The 24228-nt window shown below is 47.0% G+C and overlaps 1 protein-coding gene across 5 annotated transcripts in view; it reads right to left on the bottom strand.

Moving 5' to 3' along the window:
• The window catches only part of LOC144722960 (choline kinase alpha-like), a 66555-nt gene that overhangs the window by 20236 nt on the left and 22091 nt on the right, over window positions 1-24228 (bottom strand). For 3 of the 5 annotated variants that reach the window (XM_078601415.1, XM_078601414.1, XM_078601417.1), the window contains 2 exons: window positions 22580-22688; window positions 14361-14414 (listed from right to left, as the gene is read on the bottom strand). In XM_078601415.1, coding sequence (XP_078457541.1) covers window positions 14361-14414; window positions 22580-22688 — 163 coding nt within the window. The remainder of the gene's footprint in view (window positions 1-14360; window positions 14415-22579; window positions 22689-24228) is intronic. The other 2 variants (XM_078601416.1, XM_078601418.1) reach the window with 1 other exon arrangement.

Here is a 24228-nt window from a genome sequence, read left to right as displayed (position 1 = left end):
CCTCCATGCGGTTAGCAGTATTGCAAAACATTTTAGCATCCCGAATTTGTTTGCAAGGCTTAATCATGCAGGAATTGGCGACGAGGCTGACAACATCAAGCTGGTTAGCTGCCGAGAGCTGGATTCAAACACAGGCTTCTTCTCAGCAGCACTGGCCCAGTACTCCAGCCATGACCATTACGAATGATCCAACTACGGCTTGAACCTGGCAATTGCTGGCTCAGCACAGCCATACGGAGCTCCGTGGCGAGAGAAAGAGAGAGAGAGACAACCAGCCGAGAGCCTCGTCTCTACGCGAGGCGTCGTCGTTCAAGAGACGAGGTCACCCCTGGGATTTTAAGCCGAGTCGGGCGCGCGCTGGGAGGGAGAAAGAGCGGGGAAAACGTCGCCTGGCAACTGGCAAAATGTGATGACCCCGTTTTCACATTCACAGCCTCGACGCAGCCAGTTCATATTTCCGCACTGCCGCTTTAATTTCCTCGCACAAGCATCCAGCCTGACACGCACGTCATGAACGTTCTTGAAGGGAATAAGTTGTGCCGGCTCCAAAAAACCCTGTCAACCTAGTGTATATTGCAGAATGATCCTATCGTTGTATTTTACAATTCGTATTTTCAGGAAGCTTCGGCATGCTGCAAACAGCTCATTTGGAAATACGACCCTCAAGACCTTTCAACTGACGGAGCACGTACATCCTACAGTGTGCCACGTGGAACACCGTGCGTTCTTCTTATTATTATTATCACGCCAAAGGTGCATGGTCCTCAAACCGAGCCTACCCAGCGTGACCCACTGCATGCCCGACACACACATGAAAGCAGTCTAGGGATTCACACTAAACCTGCACGTGGAGGCATCAACTATACAGGAAGTTAGGTGGAAGTGAAGCATGCTATCAAGGCCAGCAAGAGTGATGGTCCCAAGAAGCCTCAAGACGAGTCTTGGTCGCCACATGTTTTTGAAACAATGGATCGGTGACGTTGAACAGACAACATAGGTCAGATAGGCTGTGTGCTGCGGTTATATAATTTCGTCACAGAATAATTTACAAATGGCAGGATACACTTACTGTGTCCTACCCTTTGGTCCGATATCCATTACAAAAACGGTGTTGATCAGGTCTCAATTGGCCGACCGCTGGACGGGCTGAATGGGATGTGCGTACAATAAAGTTGAATGATTTACCACTTGGACAATGAGATTAAGAATGTTTGACCACTGCATTACAAGTCCTACTGTCTGTTGAAATGCCGACAACTCATTTGCACCTCTGCGAGCCCATTATGCAACACCCAACCTCAACTACCGAGACTATACGGTATTAGACTACAGAAATAAAAACCCTTAACTGGATTGGTCAAAATAGACCTCCGGTCTGGACCTCCCCGTAAAAAAAAAAATCTCAATCTGTCGGCTGAACATGCGCCTATATGGTCAGAGTAGGCAGGCAGATGCACAATATTCTAATTCCCATGTGGAAAGTGTTTTTTTTTTGTTACAGAATCTAGAGGTACAAAATGTACAAATGAGGATCTATAGGAAAGTCTGTTTTCAAACACACATTTCAATATATGCATCGAAAGCATAGTTAGAGATTCTCAAATAATGTCCGGCTGTTTTACAATGGCGTTTAACCTTTCACATACTTTCAAACGGAGAACGGTTGTCAGTAGGGATGCAGTGCAGCTTAAATCAATTGTTGTACAGTGCTACAATTCCAAGTCTATACTCTTCACGTGCACCAAACTGCACGGAGCAGCTGGTGAAATATGGTCCAATAACTCCCTTGACCAGCCCGCAATGCAATGATCTTATCCAGCAGGGGACTCACAAGAAGGGCTGTATATGTACGTGATCATACATGTAGACATGTACATATAAGGCTTGTATACATATATCCAAAGATTGGGCTTCGCCCAACGTTTCGCAATGCATCTGCAATATAACAACATCCATAGCCTTGCTTCTACACTATCAATTGCAAGATGACAAGCAACATACCTTTAATCAAAAGCCCAGTTATCAAATTACATCCTTCCGCCAACACGTCGGAAGACCTCACAAGCAGCAGCGCTATGGCTGGCTGGCATTGGGGCTGCAGGTTGAGTGTTTCTCTCCCAACAAGATATCCGGTGGTGCTCATCTCTCTCTCTCTCTGACAGCTCTGAGCCAATGCCAGCAATTCGACATTCCTTTGGCAGAGGTTCAGTTTATTCATAGGACGACCATTCCCGTCTTCACAAAGGACAACACCGCCGTTGACAAAAGCGACGCGGTAGGCGGCACGGGTGGTACATCCGAAAATCACCGAGTTAACCCGTACGTAGCACATGGGTCGCATCACGTTGGCCTCGGGACAGCAATCCTCCAGACAAGTCGCGTGGCCTTCACGTGCATCTGGCGGTATTAATCTGCTCAGGATTAGAACTCGCTCCCTTTCCGACTGCAAGTGGAGCGCTCTCTCAAAGCACACAGCGGTTGGGTGATTTAAAACACTGCCCAGAGCTCAATCCGTCACAGTGCACAGCGTGGGCCTGGGCTCTACACAATGACAGGACCCAACCGACCCACGCGATAGGCATGGACGTTTTCCATAGGGATGTGATCCATAGGAAGCATCTGTGCGATTCAGGATGTGCACGTGCGTGTGAATGTTATCTGTGCGTGTGCGCGTGTGGGAACGTGGCAGTGGTTCATTCACTGCCCTGCGAAACTGGAGACCTGGGTTCTACGTCCAGTCATGCTCAATATCAGTGGGAAAACAGCACGTAAACCTATCCTGCTCCTCCCCTCGAAGTTGACTCAAACGAGGGGTGTGTAAACATCAGTGCTGAAGACAAAGGTGCGGGCCACACCACCTCCTGCGTCACGCTAGCCTGCACAGGTGCGTGCCAACGGCATTTGCCCCCAAGGGCTCTGCTTGTGCGAGAATAATGTCTTAGGTCGAGGAAAAGTGTTAACCAATTTTGCACTGTGCTTCCAAGCAGCCCAGATTCAATCCCCGATGATGAAATATAACACCGGTAGCGACTCGTGTCCATACTTGATCAGAGCCTTCTCCAAGCAGACTCGACCTAAAATTACCACCTCGGCATTGGTGAGACAAAGGCGAATGAGCATCGTTTCTTTGCCACCACGGGCCATCGTGTGCCGTGCCAACCTTCATGGGTGTTCGCTTCAACTATGGCCTGCTGTGGTCTACAAGGGTGAATGGGGGGGGGCTTGTCATTGTGGGTGTGTTAGGTGCACTTTACCCCAGCACTACAACTACGATGGCATGTGGCTGCTGCTATCGTTGACAATGCGAATGTATGAATGTGCGAATGAGTGGACGTGCAATGTGCGTGTCTGTGGGGAGCGGTGGTGTAGCGGTGAGCGCGGTGCGCTATGAACCTGGCGACCCGGGTTCGATTCCCGCTCACGGCCAACACCAGTGACGATTATCTGAACCGGTCCTGGGCCTCCCCTAGGTCGACTCGGCCTCAAATAAGTACCTGGAGCGATGTGTAAACATCGCCACTAGGGAGACAAAGGCGGCCTAGCGTGGTGTTGGTCACCCACACCCTCGTGTGCCATGCTGGCCTTTAATCGGTGCTCGTTAACAGCACTTTCCCCTACAGTCTGTTAAGGCTATACTGGGGATCTTTGTCTTTGTGTGTGTGCGCGTGTGTGTTTTTGTAGAATATGCCAAGAATTTGGCGCCACTTCCCCTCGCATGAGCACACGCATGAATAGAGAGCGTGTAAAAAAAAAACTAAAAACCAACATGGTCCTGTGGAGGCGAGCCAGCAAGCAAAATGTCGAATGTTTTCGCTTCGCCACGTAGTTCTGCAGGACTGAGCAAGGCTGACTCGGTTAGACAAACTGCTGGATTACGAACTAGCGGCCACAGTACGAGGCTGGGAGCTGGACTTTCACCGCCGCGGTGCAATTTGTGGAATTTACAGTTCGTCTTGCTCGTGCGAAATCTTCAAATGGGGGGGGAGGCAGTGGCTGAGAATCTTGGCTGCAATTATTATTGATCCCACATGCGGGTTGAGAGAAAACATCCGCATGCATGCATGTACGTACGTAGAATTTTTTTCGTGCCGTACGTCGCCAACCGTACTAAATCGGAGGTGCGGGTGAGTACAGCTAAACACAAAAATCAGTTCTAAAGAAATTCGTTTTCAATCTACATCTAAAAGTGTGGAGCTCCAGTGCTTCATATATTAGGAAGCCACATTCGGAGTGGGGATAGCTCAAGAAGCCACTATGCAGACTGCCCCGTTGACTTGCGGTACCCGCTTCCCACCAGGACTAATGGAGATGCACTCACTGTAGATTGATCCCAGCAAGGTCCATCAACGCCACCTCCTAGTTGCAGGATTACAGGTGCGCACGGCAGCAATCCGTGCGTGTAGCACAGGGGTCGGCAACCTACGGCTCCGGAGCCGCATGCGGCTCTTTACGGGCTGCTTCTTGACGATATGTACGTATGTACATAGATGCATTGCGGCTCTTGAAATACTGAATTTTGTACCGAATTGGAAAGAAATGGCTCTTCTTGTTATTTTGGTTGCCGACCCCTGGTGTAGCAGGATGGAATGATCTCGAAGAGAGCTCCGTCGGTTATAATTTAACCCGGGACCAGCCTTGCAAATGAGAGGTGGTTCTGAGGCAGTGGTGGAAACTTCGTATTCTCATGGTCGTGGGCAGTCCATTCCCAGGTTAGCCTCTGTAGAATTTCCGACACATTTGTTGTTACTTGTTTTATCACGCGTGGAGGGGATGAAGGTGATATGCTCCGTCAATTCCCATCAGAGATTTGAATTCAAGAAACCTTCCGATTCCGAGCGAAGCGTTCGAGGAAAGGAGGGATTGTTAAACGGCGACCGGTAAACCGGTAACCGCTTTCAGAATCGATTACCGGTTGCGAAAGTCGCAGACCAATCATCTATTCCAGTGGAATTTTAGACCGCATTGATTGGCGTCGTGCGCAAACGAACAAACCGCACGGCAGCCCGAGTATACGGGCCCTCGAGTCTCAGTTAAAAAATAAAGATGCAGCCCTTGCTCGCTCACGCCACTGTTTGCGGAAGAACCTCCACTACAGGAAGCGGAGGGGATATTTGGTCTACTCCTCCACGCTGACCATTAACAAGGTAAACGTTATGTTTTTTACCGCGAGACGTTTCTACACTTTCCTTCTTCCTCTTCATTTGTACGGCTGCTGATGTAGATGCGGAGCAACGACGAGGATTTCACATTCAGGTGGTCAAGCCACATAACCGCGTCAGGAGCAGCGGACGCGTATCGTCGCCGTGATGTCTCCCTTCGTATTTGTGGATCGGGCATTGCATCGTTAAATGTAGTACATCTGTTCTCAATGACTCATCACACATTGGAGAATTTTCCATTTGTGTATCAGGTAGCTGCATCTGCCATGGTTTGTGCGGACGTGGTTTAGGTTGAACCATGAGCTTCATGGAAGATCAAAACAAGGAATCTTCTGCGTTGGGTCTTTAAAACCAGTCGCCGGTTCTGCTTTCAACGGTTTTACTTAACTTGACTCCTCTGTTTGTCGTGGTCAAATCTTGTAATCAAAATTTCGTCCACTTCTCGTTGTCCAATCAATTCCACATTTTGCACATGTACTCAGATCCGGTGACAATGAATGCCTGGATCAAAATCGGCATCAATTAAATACATTAATTCGCTACTTTAAAGCAATTTACATTTTGTATGGACGCATTATTATATATATATATCTTTGTGTAGGTAAAAAACGTCGCGGTCCCTAAACTCTAGAATCGCCTCGCCCAAGAAGCAGGCGCCACGTGTCTCAGGCATGCCTGCTCCGAGTGAACGAGTTCCGAAGTAATCAATTAATTCAAGTAAGCGTTGATGTGGGAGCAGGCGCCGCATCATTGACGTACTTCTTGACCGTGAGTTAAACGAAGCTGTTAATAAAACCGTTGTTTTAAAAAAAAAAAAACGTTTTAAAGGAGTTTATTTAGCAGCGTATTTTATTCCGTTACAAGTGATGCAAAGAAAAAAGATTTTAACAACAAATGGCAAATATTTTCGTTTCCACCAAACAAGAATAGGAGCCGTAAGTAAATAAACACACTTATCAACGATGACTTTGAACTTGGGTTATGGACTTTAAAAGCTGGGCTTTCGAGTGGCGCACTATGACCAGAGTCCTGATCATGGATATAGCAGCTACGCATAACTGCGTCCAAAGGGCACAGCGAGTCCCCAAAGCTCTCTCATCTACATTAATACCATATGACTAGTTGGCCTGCGGCTACATCTGCCACATTGTGGTGGCGAGATGTTAACTTCCTTGCCTGGTATACAGGAGGTTGTGGGTTCAATCCCAAACCTGACGCCTGTATATTTGGAGTTTGTTCTCGTCATGGTCACGTGTATTTCTATCCCGGTCCTCCGGTTTTTTCCTCCACATTTAGTAACATGCGTTTAGAGTATTAATTGCGATAAATATCCACATGATAAAGCTACTTCTCGTTGAGCTATCTATCATTCGTGGCCAGGACGCTATATAGCTCAGTGGGCCTAACCTTTGTGTGAAATAAAAATAAAGTTTAAAGTGGCACTAAAGCTATGCTCTCCTGCTACAGTTGTTCGATCATTCTATCCGTTTTACTTTAATCAACAGAGAAGTTAAACCTCTATTGGCTCCTTCCTCTTTAGGCCCCATCCCTTCCTCCAGACAGACAGGGGAGTGGGGGCTGGCTCTGGTCGTAGTGGAGGGTTGTGGAAGAGGCGGGGGGGGGGGAAGTGTGTGCACTGCAGGAGGTAGTGGATGGGGACAAGTGGGGGTAGGAGGTGGGGTGGCTTAACGACGACCAACATGGCACTTAGAGCAGCAACAGAGGATCATACAGCCAAGTTAATTATTCATTTACATAGACAAAATGCCCGTGGATGTGGCCAATCCCATTCAATCTCATAAGCAAAGCAGGTTTGAGCCCGAATATTGCTATGGCGGGTGACCACATGCACACTTGGTTGTCGCACGCAGCTTGCCGGGGCTACGTTGTGGTCAGCAGAGGATGGTGCAGTCAAATCCATTGTTCAATCAATCCGAGATTGAGGACGTGCCATATTCAGAAAAAAAGCTGAGATCAAAGGGTGGATCGCAGGGGGAAAAAAAATGAAACGGAAGGGAAAATACATTTTTCTAGTCTGGTCTTAAAAGCACCGACTGTCATGGCTGACCGGACTTCATTTGTAGGTCCATACCGCGTGCGATTGCAGTTTTCGTGGTGGTACGTACGAGTAAATGACATTGCTCAGGTAGGTTTGTTGATCGTTTGTCTTCTTTGCTATAAAAGAGAGCACTGCAGCCGTGAACTCAATTGTTTTCTACCAATGGTAACCGGGTGCAACTCCTGCAAACATTTTTGAAGAACTCGCAAGAGGTGGGGCTAGTCAAACAACTCCGGCGTGAAAGGTGTTTTTGGAGACGTTTGCCAAGGTGATCGATTCACTCCGTACAACAGAGAGTTGAAAGTCAAGACGAGTCAATTCGACTACAAGCGATTGTATGCGACATCCGTATCTACTGATGTGATGTAAAGCTTAGGTGTGGTAAGTGCAAGACTGGATGAACTCACCGACATTCGGTTCAAAAGGTTAGATGTTTGTCGTAATACCCATTAACTTGAGATTGCTAGTTTTTATGTAACTGCCCCACCACGACAACGGAAACTAAACTAAAACCATTTTTATTTTACCAGGTAAGGCCCACCGAGCTATGCAGCTCTTTCTCAGGAACGACCTAGCCAGAATAAATAGCTGAACGAAGTGGCTTATCGCGTGTAAATTTATAAGTCAAATATTCTACACGCATGTTTCTAAATGTGGAGGGAAAAACTGGAGGACCATGAGAAAAATCCACACGACCACGGGGAGAGAGACACATACAGACTCCAAATATGTATACAGGCATCAGGGTCAGGATAGAACCCACGAACTCCTGCAAACCAGGCGAGGGGAATTAACATCTCGCCATCCAAGCATCTATACGATCAACACCAACCTATTCCCTTATATCCTTGGCTGATGAAGGTGGGGTTTGCCATCTTGACAGGGTTGCCATTGAAATAGTTTTTCTCAGCTCAACAGATCGTACCACAAAATAAAACGAATGATTGACTAACAAGAGTTAAACATTGCTGGCAAACACACATTATGTAACAAAGTACACCTCCGTGCAGTTCCACGTGGCAATTATCGTTAAGGGATAACCCGCAAACGAAAGCCAATGCCGAATTAAGCCAGGGATTTTCTCACCGATCAAGCCCATTAAACTAAAGCCGCCACAAAGCGTGGCTAGGTGACGAGGCTTAGCTCGCCGCATTGGTATCTGCAACTGTCGACACAACACATTTCCATTTGCTAAAGCTTGCAGCGTTGGGACACGTTGCTTTCAAGTAAAGTCAATTATTTTAATTGTCGTCATTATATACGGCCAGTATCTAGGCGGTGGCAATGTGGTTCTAGAGTATGACTCGCAATCAGAAGGTTGGGAGTTCAAATCCGAAGTCAGGGAACCACTCAAGCCAACATCCACGAAGGTTAATACAAGAAGTACTTAATGGGTGTGTCAACAACCGTTGTCCAATGGAGAGATTGGACGCTTCCACATGAATGTAGATTTTTCCACCACTAGTTCTGGGAAACCAAAAGCGAGTGCTTGTTTGAGTGGTGAGACACATCGAACTGAATTACAGAGTAGCCAGAAAATTGAATGCAATATTGTTCGGCCAATTAGATACCTAGGAGCAAGTATTTATTAAACAATGCTCAAGGTATCTTTGTGCCTTTGCATCGCATATTTTAAACCATGTTGCTGTACATCGTTTACCATGTACAGAAATTAGCACTGTTGGCTCCCCAAGTCCTCACCACGGATCCAACTTTACAAACTTAATAAAAAAAAAATTTGAAACGCATTCGATTTCACCAAACCCAGCACCGTCTACGGAGATCGGTGGACAATGAAGCCCCCGGGTGTCTTGTGACGAGCCAGCACTGAGAATTTTGTAAACCCAGCTCCGGGTCATTTACGACCCATCATCATTTTGGCGGCTTAGGTTTAAGGTAGCTATTCCTGTACCCGCCATTCCAGTAGGACCAACATGACCTTGGCAATTCATCCACATATCCCATCTCCTCCTGCCCAAGTTTCCAAATAAGGTAGCAGGGCTTATTCTCTGGTGGGACAGAGAATATATTCAGTTAGTCACCTCTGTAAAAAGACAAATTGAAACAATGCAAGGTCATATTCTTTGGGTCTTTTGGTAAAGTCACGTAGATAGGTTAAAAGAAAATAACAAAAATAACAAAAAAACTACAACATTTCGATCGCAACACAAGCGCTTTTTCTTCCCGATGACGAACGCTCGCGTTGCGATCGAAACGTCGTAGTTTTTTGTTATTTTATTATTTTCTTTTAACCTATGTGACTTTACCGAAATACCCAAAGAATATGAATTCCTGCAGTCACGAAAGCTTTAAGTCAAGATTAAATGCAAGGTCACTTTAATTCACGAATAGATGTTTTTGTCCTTGTCCAAAACACAGAGTATGAATCTACTAAATCTAGCGGTACGAGTTTTAACTAGAAATAATCAGTACTCGCACGATTCGATGCATACATATAAGGAAGCATAAGACTCGCATCAATGAATTCATCAATCGTTGCACAACTGCAGGGAACCTGGTGCCAACACAATGGTACACCGATTACAAGTTGTTGGAGCGGACAGATAGTTTTTTAAAGACTTGGCTCTCAACCCATGGACGTGATTTTAATCATCCGAGCCAACGATGGTTTAAGAATGTAAAAAGCCACTCAACCGGATCATCCACAATTCTGTCTGCTCAAGCGAGAATTGGACGGCACTCGCTTCCGTTGGCAAGCCTGATGCTGGTGGTAGAAACTGCTCAAATTTGGCACAGGGGGCCAGTCACACCACTGGATGACTCTTGTGGCTTCACTTGAAGTGGTACTCGTTTTAGTTACCATTTTACAATTTTTATTTTACCAGGTAAGCCCCATTGAGTTACACAACTCTCTTTCAGAAGCGACCTTGCCACAAATGATAGCTCAACGAAGTGGCTTATCACGTGGAAATTCAGATCAGCCAAATACTCCAAACGCATGTCGATTCTAAAGGAGGGAAAAAACCGCAGGACCCGAAGAAAAAAAAAAACGAACACGTGGAAAGACATGCAAACTCCAAATATACAGACGTCAAGGTCGGGATAGGTTGTTGTATTGTACTTATATGCCCCCCCACATCTATACTCTCCATCGTCAGTAAAGGGCACCGAGAGCTACGTGGTGAAGTATGGTCAAGTCGCCCCCAAAACCTGCACGGCATGGGGAGGCCCTCGCCCAGCAGTGGACTGACAAAGGGCTGTAGACATACATGCACACAGACTTACTGTGCAGACTGTAGGAGGCAGTGCTGTTACCAAGCACCTTTTACAGACTTGATGGCCCACAAGGTGTGGCCAAGGACCATACCCAGCGCCCACCGTTGTCCTACGCTATACCAGAAACGTGTTTAAGGCAGAGGCAATTTAATGGAAAGCCATGGGCAGATTCAGGTGCCACTTGCCATTACTGTATCAATGATCAGGAATTTAACCCAGGTTGTTGATTTATTGAGCAGTGTGTAAATTACTGCGCTGGCACCACCACCACAAGACAACAATCCCACTTCCCTTATAACCTTAACAGACTATTGGGGCAAGTGCTGTGAGCGAGCACCTATGAAGGCCGGCACGGCACACGAAGAGGGTGGGTGGCCAACACCACAGCCGGCCGCCTTTGTCTCCCTAGTGGTGATGTTTACACCTTGCAGCGGGTACTAATTTGAGGCCGAGTCAATCTAGGGACGGCCCAGAACCAGCTCACACACACGCCGAGAACAGCGATTCATACAATAATCCCCTGCATTTAACACACAGCTGCTACAGATCATTTACTTTCTTCTTGCTAATTATGTTTACATTTTTGAGCTCGACTTCACTGTTTGTTTTCAAGGGAAATGCACTTTCGACTCAAACACCTACCCACATGTCGACGGCCAATGCTTTCGGTGCAAATTCCCACAGCAAATGTTCTGCTGAAAACCTAATTGTTTCAACGCGCAGGGAAACGGCACCAAATTTCAAAACTAATTTTCAGTAGGGCCTTGCCAAATAGTGGTTGACGTTCAGAATCAGAATCTTTATTTATATTTGGAGGAATCCGGTGAGCTATAACATCTCTTGTTCACAGATGTCCAGGTGTATACTGTGTCTAATCCCAACTAAGTAATTAGTAGAGGTTTTTTTTCTCCATCATAGCGTTGTTTTGGCCACTACCAGTTACCAATGTGTGTTTTAGCATCTCCGAGAGGAAACCGGAAAATCCGGAGGAAACACAGGACATACAAACTCCACAGATTAGAAGAAGCCCAAGCCAGGCATCGAACCCAGGTTCACTTTTTGCTGGCGAGGCACAAGTGTTATGACTGCACCACCTAACCGTATAAAGTTGCCATTTTATAAGAATGTGTGTAATATTTAACTTTGCACGCCAAGGCGTGCTAAAAAGCTGGCCCAAGAACAAATGTAAACATTGCTCCGTCAATGGGACACACTGCAGCCCATTGCTTGCACAGACATTTGCATAGCAATGAACCAGGGGAACAATATATGGTTGGTTACTAGGTCAGTTTATGTGCTGCTACACCTCAATGGGTTTCCCCAACAATTTAAATACAAATGGATTTATATACTCGTTAACTTTTATTTTTTATTTTTTCCTACGTGACTTTACCGAAAAAAACCTAAGAGTACGAATCCTTGCAGTCATGAAAGCTTCAAATCTAGAATACTATATTCTTGGTTATTTCGGGTAAAGTCACGTAGATAGAAAACTAAAATATAAATTTAAAGCAAAAAACCCACGACGTTTCGATCGCAACACAAGCGGCCTTCGTCAGGTGGAGAGAAACCCTGAAGAAGGCCGCTGTGTTGCGATCGAAACGTCGTGGGTTTTTTTGCTTTTAATTTTGAATTTAGATCTTTGCTTTCTACATGACTTTACCGAAAGAACCAAGGAAATGAATTCCTGCAGTCACGAAAGTTTTAAGTCAAGATTTATAGACTGTACAAGAGTTGGACTCCAGCCGCTCTCAGACCACGTTGGTCAAGGCGTGTATTTGTTTTGTTTACCATACTTCACCATTCTGGTCAGAACGGAGTGGAGCGCAGGACTCTATCAAATAGCACTTGTCACGGACGTTAGCCGTGGTTGGAAAATAGAATTTCGGTCTGTGGGTTAATAACGCAATAAGCACTGCGATAAGCACTACCATCGCTCCAGCCCAGTTTTTTATATAGGCACACGTACAACTTGTTTGTTAACCTATGCCAGACATCCTGGGTCTTGAGACTAATTTTCAAGGTGATGCGACCGATCCCTTGTGGAGCATGGAAAAGCAACCTCGAATAAGCCAGAGTCCCCAGAGAAAAGCCACACGTGGGAGGAGGGGAACACACTCAAACCCGTATATACATGGCTCAAAAACCTACTTGCTGTACTGCCTACTATAGGCGTCTTCTTGCCTGGGAGGCAGGTATCCATCGGATACGATGGCCACCATCGTACCCACATTCAAATCTGTTCCAATATAAGATTATAATCCAACTTGCTGCACTGCTCCGGCAGGTACTTCGCAAACCTGGGGGCTCAATCTCTACACGATCCACAAACCCCATCTCGTAGACGCATTACAGATGTGGGTCAAAAACCCACGCGGTTGCGAATCCTGCCAACCGCTAAACACAACCAGGGTGCATCGGGTGTCAGCAACTGCTGACAGCGTGTGATCCGAAATAAAATTAGTGCCCTTTAAAATAACGTATTGGGCAAACATCCCGATTTGGCCCTTGCCTAACAAGGGCTCAGAATGAGATATCGAACATTTAAAATATTAATTAAGGGCCAGCGTGACTCACTGCTTAAAACCGATCTCTTATCAATTTCAAATTACGTTTTCTCCATCGCGTGGGATGTTCACAGACCATCGGTCGTGTGCCACCGTGCATCGGTTTGTGTTTTGAGCATCCTTTTCCTCCACTGCCCCCATCGTCTGGCACTGCCTTCACCTCAACGATCTACGCTGGCAACCGGGCATCACGGTGGTGAGATGTTAACTCTCTTGCCTGGTATGCAGGAGGTCGTGGGTTCAACCCCAACCCTGACACCTGTATATTTTGAGTTTGCATGTTCTCCCCATGATCGTGTGGATTTGTCTCCGGGTCTTCCGGTTTTTCACTCCACATTTTAGAAGCATGCGTTTAGAGTATTTGGCTGCTATAAATGTCCACGTGATAAGCCACTTTGTTGAGCTATCATTTGTAGCCAGGTCGCTTCTGAAAAAAGAGCTGTATAGCTCGGTGGGCCTTACCTAGTAAAAACATTTTTTGTTCAGCTTCAAATCCATGTTGAACATGTTCATTTTTCCTTCTGCCAATAACGGACTGCATCTGCCAATTAATTAACTATGCCCCCCAGCTTCTGTCAAGTGTCTCTCGATGCAGTCACATTTAAATGTAATGTGTGTAAAAAATGGAAATATCCCCCGTATAGCCTTAACGGACTGTTTGGGTCGAGTGCTGTTAGCGAGTGGCACTTTTGAAGGCCGGGGGCACACCGCACGGGGGGGGGGGGGGGGGGTGTGGGCAACACCACAAATATGTACACACTGCACCAGGTACTCATTTGATACCGAGTCCACCTAAGGGAGACCCAGCATCACCACTCTCCACTTAACACATACACACATTGTAATATTACATCGCAGGGTTGAGAAATGGCGGCTTGGGGAGGGGCCTTCATCCAGAAATGAATTGACCATGGCTTGAGGATTGTATTGTAGGGCGATACTCATCACCACAGGCAGCCCCCAGCCAGTGGTGAACTTTCCACATTGTTGTGCCAGGGGGCAGTCCACTGCCGACCCCCACACAAAGTTGTACTGCGTTTAGCCACCCCCTGGGAGTCATGGTCGGCACAGCAGACCCCAGTTTGGGAATTGAACCCACGGTGGCACCCGGTCACAGATGACCATAAATACATGTAGATGTTCACAGACGGCATGTGTTAAAGCGTGACTGGATGTACGATACAAACATAAATGTATACAACATTTTTCTCGTGTGACGTTGACAAAAAATAATAATTTTACGGCGGGCTTATCAAGGAGGAAATGAAAGTACGCAGATGAAGAAGAGGCTCAAAAAAAAAAGAGGACAGAGAAATTGACGCAGACATGTGTACTTACTTGGAAAGTGACACTTGTTGGGCTACTGTTGTTGGAACCATCATCGTGGCACATCTATTGACAAAGGGGTGAAACAAAGGTTGAAATTGTTTATGAACGCAGGGAACAAAAATAACAAAAACACACACGTAGAAAAACGAACAAAACAAAGATGCAAACATGACACAGGAAACGAAACTTGAGGTGGCAGATGTCTTTCGGGAAATTCCGTCACGGAATATGTGAGATGGCATCTACTACTGTGTGTGGTGCCTGTGGGATCAAATCAACCGGATATGTTGCCCCATCTCGTCAGCCTCTCGGAAACCCAAGCCAAGGGCCCAAAGCCTGGAATAGCGCTTGAATGGGCAGCCGCCACGCATAAAGTAACTGCGCTATCAATGGCTGCGGCTGCTACGCTAGATTGTGAGCAGAGCGCAGGGAGCGTCAGAATCCACTGCGCTGTACCACACTCCCATTTCACCGACCGACACTGACCAGGCATGGCGAAGTATGGACAATTAACCTCGACAAAACGCATGGCGTGGGAGGGGGGCCTCATCCAGCAGTGTATTGATAAAAGAACAGTACAGCTACACGCAAGAATGGTCCTCGGACTCGCCAACCCACCATTGTTAAAAGAGAATGAAAAGGTAAATTATATTATCTGTAAATTATCAACACAATGACCCCTAGCTGGCACAGAATCATTAAGAGAACAGCCCCACTGCCGATGCTATTGGCGCCTTTAACACACCCTATTACCGGTTGGGTCCTGGAGCATAGTAACTAACTCCTAGTCGGAAGGTCATAAGTTCAAATCCTGGTCGAGGCCAAATCAACCAAATCACTTTTCAGGGGTGCGTAAAATACGCATCACAACTTTTAGCGAAGCCGGGGAGTGGTTCGTCCTGACGAGACGCGGCCTCCACCACAGGAATTCACGTCGGTCACGGTTCGCCCACCAGAGATAGGCAAGAGCACCGCACGTTGAAATGTTACAGACGCAAACGAGCGCAGTGCAAAAAGGGCACGTGCGTTGGACGGTCAATTGTGTAACGAGCAGTAAAAAGGTCATTTAAAAATATGGACCAAAGGGGGCTTCAGAGGAGGAGGTGCTGGGGACACATCTAATTGTGCCGATGCAGACAAAAAAATTAAAGGGGGCGAAAAAAAACACGCGGGCAATTAACGCTGCAGCGAGTCTGATCCCTGTGCTAGTGTGGCTCAAAGGTCACTCGCTGGCGCATCTGAGCCACGCCAGCAAAGCGGGGGGGGCTCTCACAGTACGGGGGTAGTTTTACTATCTGCAGAGGAGCCGAAACCACACCATGCTATGCTGGTCTCGCAGGCGTTGGAAGCTGGCTTGGGGCCAAGTCGGGCCACGGGGCGAGGATTCAACATTGCCTGCGACACGAGTGGCACGGCTCAGCTTCCGCAGTGGAAAAATCAAACAGAGGCGCTGGACTGGCTCATCACAGCCGGCAGCGTGGCTCGTTTACACGGTGGGGACAACAGGTAAAAGGTGACCCCCATGTCCAAGCCAATTTGGGGCAGGTGCTCAAACCTTGTGGGTGGATCTGAGCCACTGAATAAAACTCCACATCCATAAAATGACCCCCACAAGGTAGTGCTTATTCTATCAACCACGAAGTGATGATGGGCAGTGTCACTGCTTAAGACCGTCCCAAATGTGAGTTGAGCTTTCCAGGGCAGTCAAACGTAGTCAAATACGAATGACGTAAAACGTTTCCAATTCGACCGAACGTGAACTGTGTGTAAGTGCATTTAACAACGGACAACTTTTGGGGAAGATGATGCCAACAACAACAAAAAGTGAACAGATGAAAATAAAACAAAAAGAGAACATAAGATTTTAAAAAACAGCACGAAGAAATCACGTTCACAAAAACAGAACAAAGGACACGGCTGTAGAAAGGGTAGCGATGCATGCTGATAAATCGACAAGGTAAGACACCGACGTGGGTTAAAAAAAAAAAACTTTATTGCGTGTGATGTGGCCACGGACAGCCCAACACGTGGTCGATCTTTGCTTTAGTCACAAAACCACCTGCGCGATAAGCACCGCCACCGTTCATGCTCTCGACACATTCCCGCGTATCGTTTACCTTTGCCTTCGTAAGACACGGCCCGCTCGCACGCCAAACGGGCACCCCTTCCGCTGCCAACACGACAACCCACTCACCTTCTCAAGCAGGACACCGTGTCGTTTCGGGCCGGGACGTGCCCCTTGATAATTAACTTGTCGTTTTGATTTTATTATATCGATTTACCGATGAAAGTCATTCGTCTCCACATTCGTGCGCTCTAAAAAAATTACTTTGAAAATATCTGACCAGGTGGTGACATGGTTGGGAGCGTTTGCTTTGTAATGCTGAGGTTGAGAGCTCCGGTCAGTGGTTGACCTGGTCTACATCAGCGGTTCAGCGGTTGCCCGATAGACATACCGCTTTTTGCCATTGAAAAAGTGGAATTTCCACCACTGGCTCATGGCTTTCAAACAGTTAAGAGCATTGTCCGATTGCGTGAGAGAGCAGCAAGTACATTTTGTCTGGGCACACCTGTATTCCAGTGCTATGGATACAGTTTGTGTGAATAACACCGATCGTCTTGGACGCGAGACTCAAAACCGTTGGGCTATGAGGTTATGATAACATAGCGCTTACATCAGTGTCGGATACAGATGTGCAAATTACACTTCAAAGATTTGCTCATATGAAATACAAGAGTGATGGCTTCGAAACCAAACCATTGCTTCCCCAATACGGGACAGTTTTTTTTCTCTCGTCTCTGTGGAAAGTGTGGAAGCCTCTTCTATCATTAAAAACAGAGGAATCAAGTTCAATAAAACCGTTGAAATAGACAGAAGTTGTGGGTATTTAGAGCCGGTCTATTCACACAAGCGGCAGATGCCGCAGCTATTTACACAACACGAGGGAACTTCGCAGGGATGTGAGCAGGGCGACCCAAACAAAGTCTCTGAACCCCGGCCGACCCTTCCACGAATCAAGACAAGGGAGCCGCTTTCAAACCGATAGATGTTTCAGATTGATCTTACCACAACCAACGCCAGATCGAGCCGATAGCTACAATGGTGGTGGGGGGGGGCGGTCTCTAACGACTCTGGCCAGTCTCGGCTGGAGAAATCCAGGCTCAGCCAGAGCCTGCGGACCGCTCGGGCTGAGAACGAGTAGTGCGAGCTTGAAACGAAAAATAGCAAAAAAATATATATTTAAGAAAGCACTTTGACCTACTGATAAACGCTGGCAAAAAAAAATGCAGAAGTCAAATGAACGTTTGCCAACTTGGTGAGCACACCATTAGCGGTGCTCAGGTGAGATTGTTTTTAACAACCACTGCTATCGCCACACGGTGTTGTAATAGTGTTAATAAACAAGCTAGAGCCACCGGCAGCGCGTGAGTGTTATAGTGAGACAATGTGTGGCATTGCAATGACAGTCGAGGGGACGTTAAAGCTATGAACAGCTAATATCGCATGACATCAAGTCATTGCCACCCGTTAATGATTGCAATAACTTTAACCATTAATTACAATATAACTTACAGCCTATGTCAACCTATTGCTGAATGAAAGCCTCTCCAGGCCATCAGTGATGGGGGGGGGGTGTTTGACCATACCTCACCGTACTGGGGAGTTGTCTGCTGGCAAAGGGGAAGAAGGCAGGACCAGTTCAGATAACCACTCATGACTGGGTCCGTAGCGTGGGGTGCTATGTGTGAACTCGCAAATGAAAAGGGACCTCCTGAAGGCGAGTCTTGAGACTCGGCAAGGCTTTCCTGGATAATTCTCAGTTACTAAAAACGTAACTATTTCTTATTTTACCTGGTAAGGCCCACGGAGCTAAAAAGCTCTTTTTCACAAGCGACCCGGTCTTATATGTTAACTTATCATGCGAAAATGTACATCAGCCAAATACTCTAAACGCACGTCGATTCTAAATGTGGAGGAGAAAAACCACAGGAACCGAAGAAAAATCCACTCTAACACGGAGAGGACATGCAAACTCCAAATATCCAGGTTTCAGGCAACGGGATCGAACCCACAACCTCCTGTACACCAGGCGACGTAGTCTCCTCTGCCCCGATGACACACATGGGGGCGGTGCTCGCCTCAATCGGTGGTGCCCACCGAGCGAGTGGCGTGGATTCTACGCCCCTCATGGCGGTTGCTAACCGGCCAACCGGAATCCCTTCTGCGAATCGATTGCCGGCTCCGATAGTCAAGAATCGGTAATCATTTCAAAGTGGAATTTTAGTCGAAAGGAGGTGGGGGCACATACTTGCACTTTCTCCCCACCACGCGTGATCCTCTGATCGGCAAACTGTGGTGGTACCCATTCGTACTGCCGCGTGGAGAGAATTAGAAGGGGGAATTTAAGAACTTTGCTCCATTTGTTTTAACTCACCGCAACAGATGTAATTGAACCGGCGATCTTGTATGTCGAATGTGCTCACCATCACACCACGGTAGCTCCCTTAAATCCTCGATTAAGGAGGTTGAAGTGCTATGTCTGTGTTGCTAAAAATTCCAATCTTCGCTGCAATCCAGTAACCAATTTCTTCTTCATGTAATTCAAGCGGTTACCGGTAATGCAAAAATAAGGATTCTACTCGCTAAAATCCAACGTCAGTCTCTCCATCGGACGACCCCACTGCTGACATCCCCACAAATTGGCACTTATTTTATGCACCTTGGCCACTAATCAGGATTCACACTTGTATCCTTCCAATTGACAGTCGGATGTTCTAACCAGTGCTGACACCCGGCCGCATACAAAATAATAATAGTCTAGATTTACTGTGTGTAAGTGGGGGGGGGGGGGGGAACCCAACCTTTGGTACAGGCTGTGAATCAGCGAGCGATCGAACCCAGCATTCAAACGAAAGGGCTTCACGCACCACGAGGTTAGGCAGATGACATCAAACAAAAATTAGGTGCTTCGAAATAAAGCCACGTAAAAAAAAAGAATCGCCGGTTCAAGTGAGAGAGGGGGGTTGTGTTCATCTCCGCAGGCGACTTTGGGCAAGTGGTAGAAATTCCACACGTCTATGGCAGGGGCCAATCTGAATATATTAGTACTGCCAGCACAGCTGACTTTCTAAAAAGTTGAACTAATTTATTACAATTAACCATGGGATGATGGGTTGAGATTTTAACTTACCATATTCTAAGTCGAGCTTTAGCCACAGCGGGCATTTTGAACGATGATCGTAATTAGATCATAAGGAATAAACCATGAACCAGTGATAAATTCAGTGACAATGTCATCATACACTTGGTGGCACTGTGGTGAGAGCTGGACTCAAAATCAGAAGGATGAAAGTTCATATCACAGACATGGGTCAAATCGGTTAAACTAATTTTATTTTACCAGGTAAGACCCACTGAGCTTTGTAGCTCTTTTTCAGAAGCGACCTGGCCACAAATTCTAGCTCAATGAAGTGGCTTATCACGTGGAAATGTATAGCAGCCAAAAACTCTAAATGCATGTTCTAAATGTGGAGGGAAAAACCAGAGGACCCGGAGCAAAACCTCCTCGACCACGGGAATAACACGCAAACTTCAAATACACAGGCGTCAAGGGTCGGGATCAAAACCACGACCTCGTCCTGTATACCAGGCGAGGTAGTTGACATCTCACCACCACGGAGTTAATCATCTTGCCATCTATCGGAGGCCAGGAAAATAAGTAGTGCTCCTTAGTTGGGAATATGACCATGGTCAACTTCCGGAAACATTGGTTTTATCGTGGAAATGTGAACTTGGTAGCGTCGTAAAATTTCGATTTAAAGCTTATCGTGTAAATGTGAACTTTGTAACGTCGTAAAACTTCGATTTAAAGCTTTCGTGACTGCAGGGATTCTTATTCTTGGTTCTTTCGGTAAAGTCACATAGAAGGGAAATAATAAAATAATAAAAATAAAACAATACAATTTTCTAAAATATATTTTGCTGTGGTTTTCATACCCGATGATGATTGCTTGTGTTGCAATCGAAACGTCGTGAGAATGTTATTGTTCTATTTTTATTATTTTTTTTATTTCCCTTGATAACGTCGGTTCAGGGGCCAACACTAGTCAGGAGCAATGCACCATTGCTAATTGCGCAGGAAGACGCTGTGCGTCTTGCTTGGAGCTAGTCCGCAGAGCCACGACAGCGACATCGCCAAGGGGCGTTGTGTGCACGTTCCTGTAATTTTCGTGGAATATCCAGGGGGTACAGAGGGCAGCCTTCTCTGTTTGAGAAGCGCCCTGGCAACGGGGCAATTCGTGAGGTCACGCATTTCCATCACGCTGTGCCACAAAACAACATTCCTGCCATTCCGTTGCCAATGTATCATAGCCATCCATCCAGCCGCCATTCATTTACGCAGCCTGCTGTGAAATTATTTACACCCAGAAGAATAAAAAAAAATTGTGGGCCAGGGTTGACAGGATTTTTCCACAGGGACTTTGACCTCCACCCCCCCCTTCCTTGCCGCGGTGCTGGTGGCAGTAGTGGTAGATGGTGTAACAAAACAAAACACGTGTTATGTGTTCAAACACAAAAAGTAAGTCCACACGGAGTGATCGTCGAGTTGAAGTGCCGATTCTATTCTGCGCCGGCATAGCGTGTCGGCGTCACAAAATGTTTTGACGCCTCCAACTGGGGAAATGTTTGTTTATAGATTGTTTTTTTCTCTCCCCTAATTCACGAAATGAAACAAGCTCACGCTTGCATGACCGAATGAGCGGGCGTGCCAGAATTGAAACAATGCGGCCAGTTATCGTTGCTCGCAGTTCATATGAGAAACAAACTGCATAACTGCATTATGAGACAAACAACCCCTCTAGGGGATCCTGTGACTTCCAGTGCAACATGAATGGCACGAGTGTTCCTTCTCAAGGCCACAGCAATGCTCTTTCTCAGCTGTGTTCTTGTTTCAGGCCGAGCCACCCTGGCGGAAGCCCATTCTACATTGTCTTTTTTGGAGGATTTTTTTTCTGATGATGATCAAGATTAAGGAGGTATCGATGATGATGGTGATGATATCTACAATGAACCTATGTGACGCAATCTCCAATAAGAATTCAAAACTTTGCGGTGCTGTTGATGGTGGCAATGATGCTTCAGGTGTCAATGGTGATGAAGATAAGAGTTTTAAGATGATGGTTGATGAATGACGCTTGTGGAGATGATGATGCTGCTGCTGCTATGAGACATTCAACAAAATTACAAAACTGTCCACTGCACACAGGATGATGATGCTGCAGATGAAGATGAAAACAATGATTTTGACAACTGCAAATGCTACGATTAAATAAACGCCCTAATCAAACGATTTGTTCACTTCACACAACAGGTGACAATGAGGATGATGGTGAAGAAAATCCCAGTAACGACAAATATAAAGAATGACCCAAACACACGCACCGATTCTAACATTGTTTATTCCCAACCCTAACCCCTCACCTCCTGCACCCTTCATGCTCCATGCGTTCATGCGTCCATGCGTCCATGTCCCGTATCAGAAAGGCAAACAAAACTCATCACCTGGACAAACGATCGCCCAGGGCTTTTATAGTTGATGTTTTCCAAACAACTTTATCCCGATTGTGCTATGGGGGCACTGTGTAATGAGACGCAGTATCTATTCGGATTCCTCGCCAGTGGAACCCTTCGTGTTAAGAGAATGACGGCCTGTGGAAGTGGATGCCACAGAGCTACCCCTCTGCCAACCCCTTCAAGTGCAGGGCAGCACTTTCAGACCCGCTCCGCCACATGAGAGCAATGATCGTTGAACGAGAGTCAAACGCAAGGAGTTTGTTTTATTCTGAGAGTCGGAATTTAGCCAAAGCGCAGAACCAATTTCAAAGTGATGGCTTTGTTTATTTTGTGTGTGCGCATTCAGTGGTGACCAGGCTGAGACCATCCAATCAGTACACTTGTGAACCAGGCTCAAATCACAGGAGGCCGAAAGCTGGATTCCAACGCAGCATCTCAACGGCCGTCTGGAATGCTCCTCCTTCCGATATTAGGAAGCCACTGCATGAATGAAAACTCATTACCTTTAGTACTGCTTTGTGTTTTTGTTGATTGTCCTCCCACCTCCGATTAGCACGGTTGGCTATGTATGGTGCGAAAGAAGTTCAACACACACACACATAGCCAAGTGTCGTACCCGGCCCTCCCACCCCGCCACCTCCCCACCCCTCACCTGTAGGATGGCGCCGTAGAGACGCAGCAGCACCTGGCGTGGCTCCTCGTGAACGCTCTCCACGTCGTCCGGAAGGGCGCACAGGTACAGCCGGTTGCTGAGGCCGCCGCTGCCGACGAGAGGAGACGACACACGGGTTCGAGTCAAGATGTGGGGGTTGGCGGTGGCCGCGTGTGTGCGTGCGCGCGTGCTGCACCCATCCCGGGTCCCATTGCAGGGGGTTGAAAAAAACCTGCGGCTCTTTAAGGACTGCTTCGTGACCGTTATTTATCAAGCACCACCGTCTCGTACTCATGTGCATTGCGGCTCTTGAAATACCGAGTTTTATTTTTTTACAGAATTTGAAGAAAATAAAATGTCTCTCGTTGTTATTTTGGTCTATTGCCACCTCGACAATAAACCAGGACTGATTATCTGAAAAAAACTTGATGAATAGCGAAAGAGGGGATAACAACATGTAAATTATGTATCGTCCAGAGCAGTATATTGTTACGCAAGTGACGACAAAAAAAACGGACTTTCAATGTTGAATGTCCTTGGACGTATTTCCCAGAATGGACACCTCTCAGAGAAGACCCCATCACCCACTCACCCACAGACTCTTTATCTACGTTTTTATTCTCCAAAATGTTTTTTATAATTTTACAGGCATGTTGAACTTTTTTCACACCGTACGTAGCCAACCGTGCTAAACGGAGGTGCGGCAGTCGTTGCAAGGGGAGGTTTTCCTGCAGAATTCTTGCAACGGGAGGTGCGCACACCCAGTGCGAGGAGACGATTAAGGGCACAGAACCGCTTCCAAAGCCTCTTCAATAGCTCCCCTCCCCCCGTACCTATGGCATGCCTTCAGACCCCCAGAGTACGCATGTCGGAGGTCCAACGCAGAGTGAGCTGTATTAAACGTTAAAAACGTTACTTTGTATGTTTTTTTTTCAGGTGTGCAGTGCTAAATCTCGAGAACCTGGTTTAATGTGAAGATGGCTGAAAGCAGGACTTCGGCCACTCCATCAGGTGTTGCTGCTAGGTAAAGCCAAGCCAAGAGTGAAAAACTCTGTGCAAACAGCAATCACTGCTGATGATAGACGATTAGACAAAGGTGGTGCTTGCTTTAAATTGATAAAAACGCGACCCATTCATAAACGGTCCACCTCACTGCAGGAAGCAAACTCGCGGCACATTTGTTTGTGTGTGTTTATATATAAACGGGCCGAGTTCTCGTAGTTCCGCAAGCATCGCATGACCCCGGCCAGATCTGCCAGGCCTGTCCGTGCAGTGCTGTGTGGGCGTTTTCACTCCGCACCCCCCGCCCCCCCACCGTGTTCCCTCCTCCTCCAACCTCCCCAAGCAAAAGTTTTGTTTTCATCACTGCGGCCAATAGCGGCGAGGGAGGTCCTCCACCCCGCTACCCCCACTGCCCCGTAGAAGCAGCAGCAGCAGCACGTGTTGCTCTCTGCTGGTAAACAGACCTCACGTGGCCGCCCCAGCATCCTGCTGGGGCGGCCACGTGGGAGAGAGGCCGGTCCCAATTGGGCAGCCGCTTCTTACCAGAGCCAGCCCCCCAGCTACCCGGGTCTGCATGTAGTCTGTGATGAAGTGCAAGTACACATGGGGAGCGGTTAGTGCAAGTGGTTAGCGCACTGCGCAACGAA

This window comes from Lampetra planeri, chromosome 16, assembly GCF_965212315.1.
Source record: "Lampetra planeri chromosome 16, kcLamPlan1.2.h2, whole genome shotgun sequence".
Taxonomy (NCBI): domain Eukaryota; kingdom Metazoa; phylum Chordata; class Hyperoartia; order Petromyzontiformes; family Petromyzontidae; genus Lampetra; species Lampetra planeri.
The sequence above is the reverse complement of the archived record's forward strand: the minus strand, read 5'-3'. Positions and strand labels throughout refer to the sequence as shown.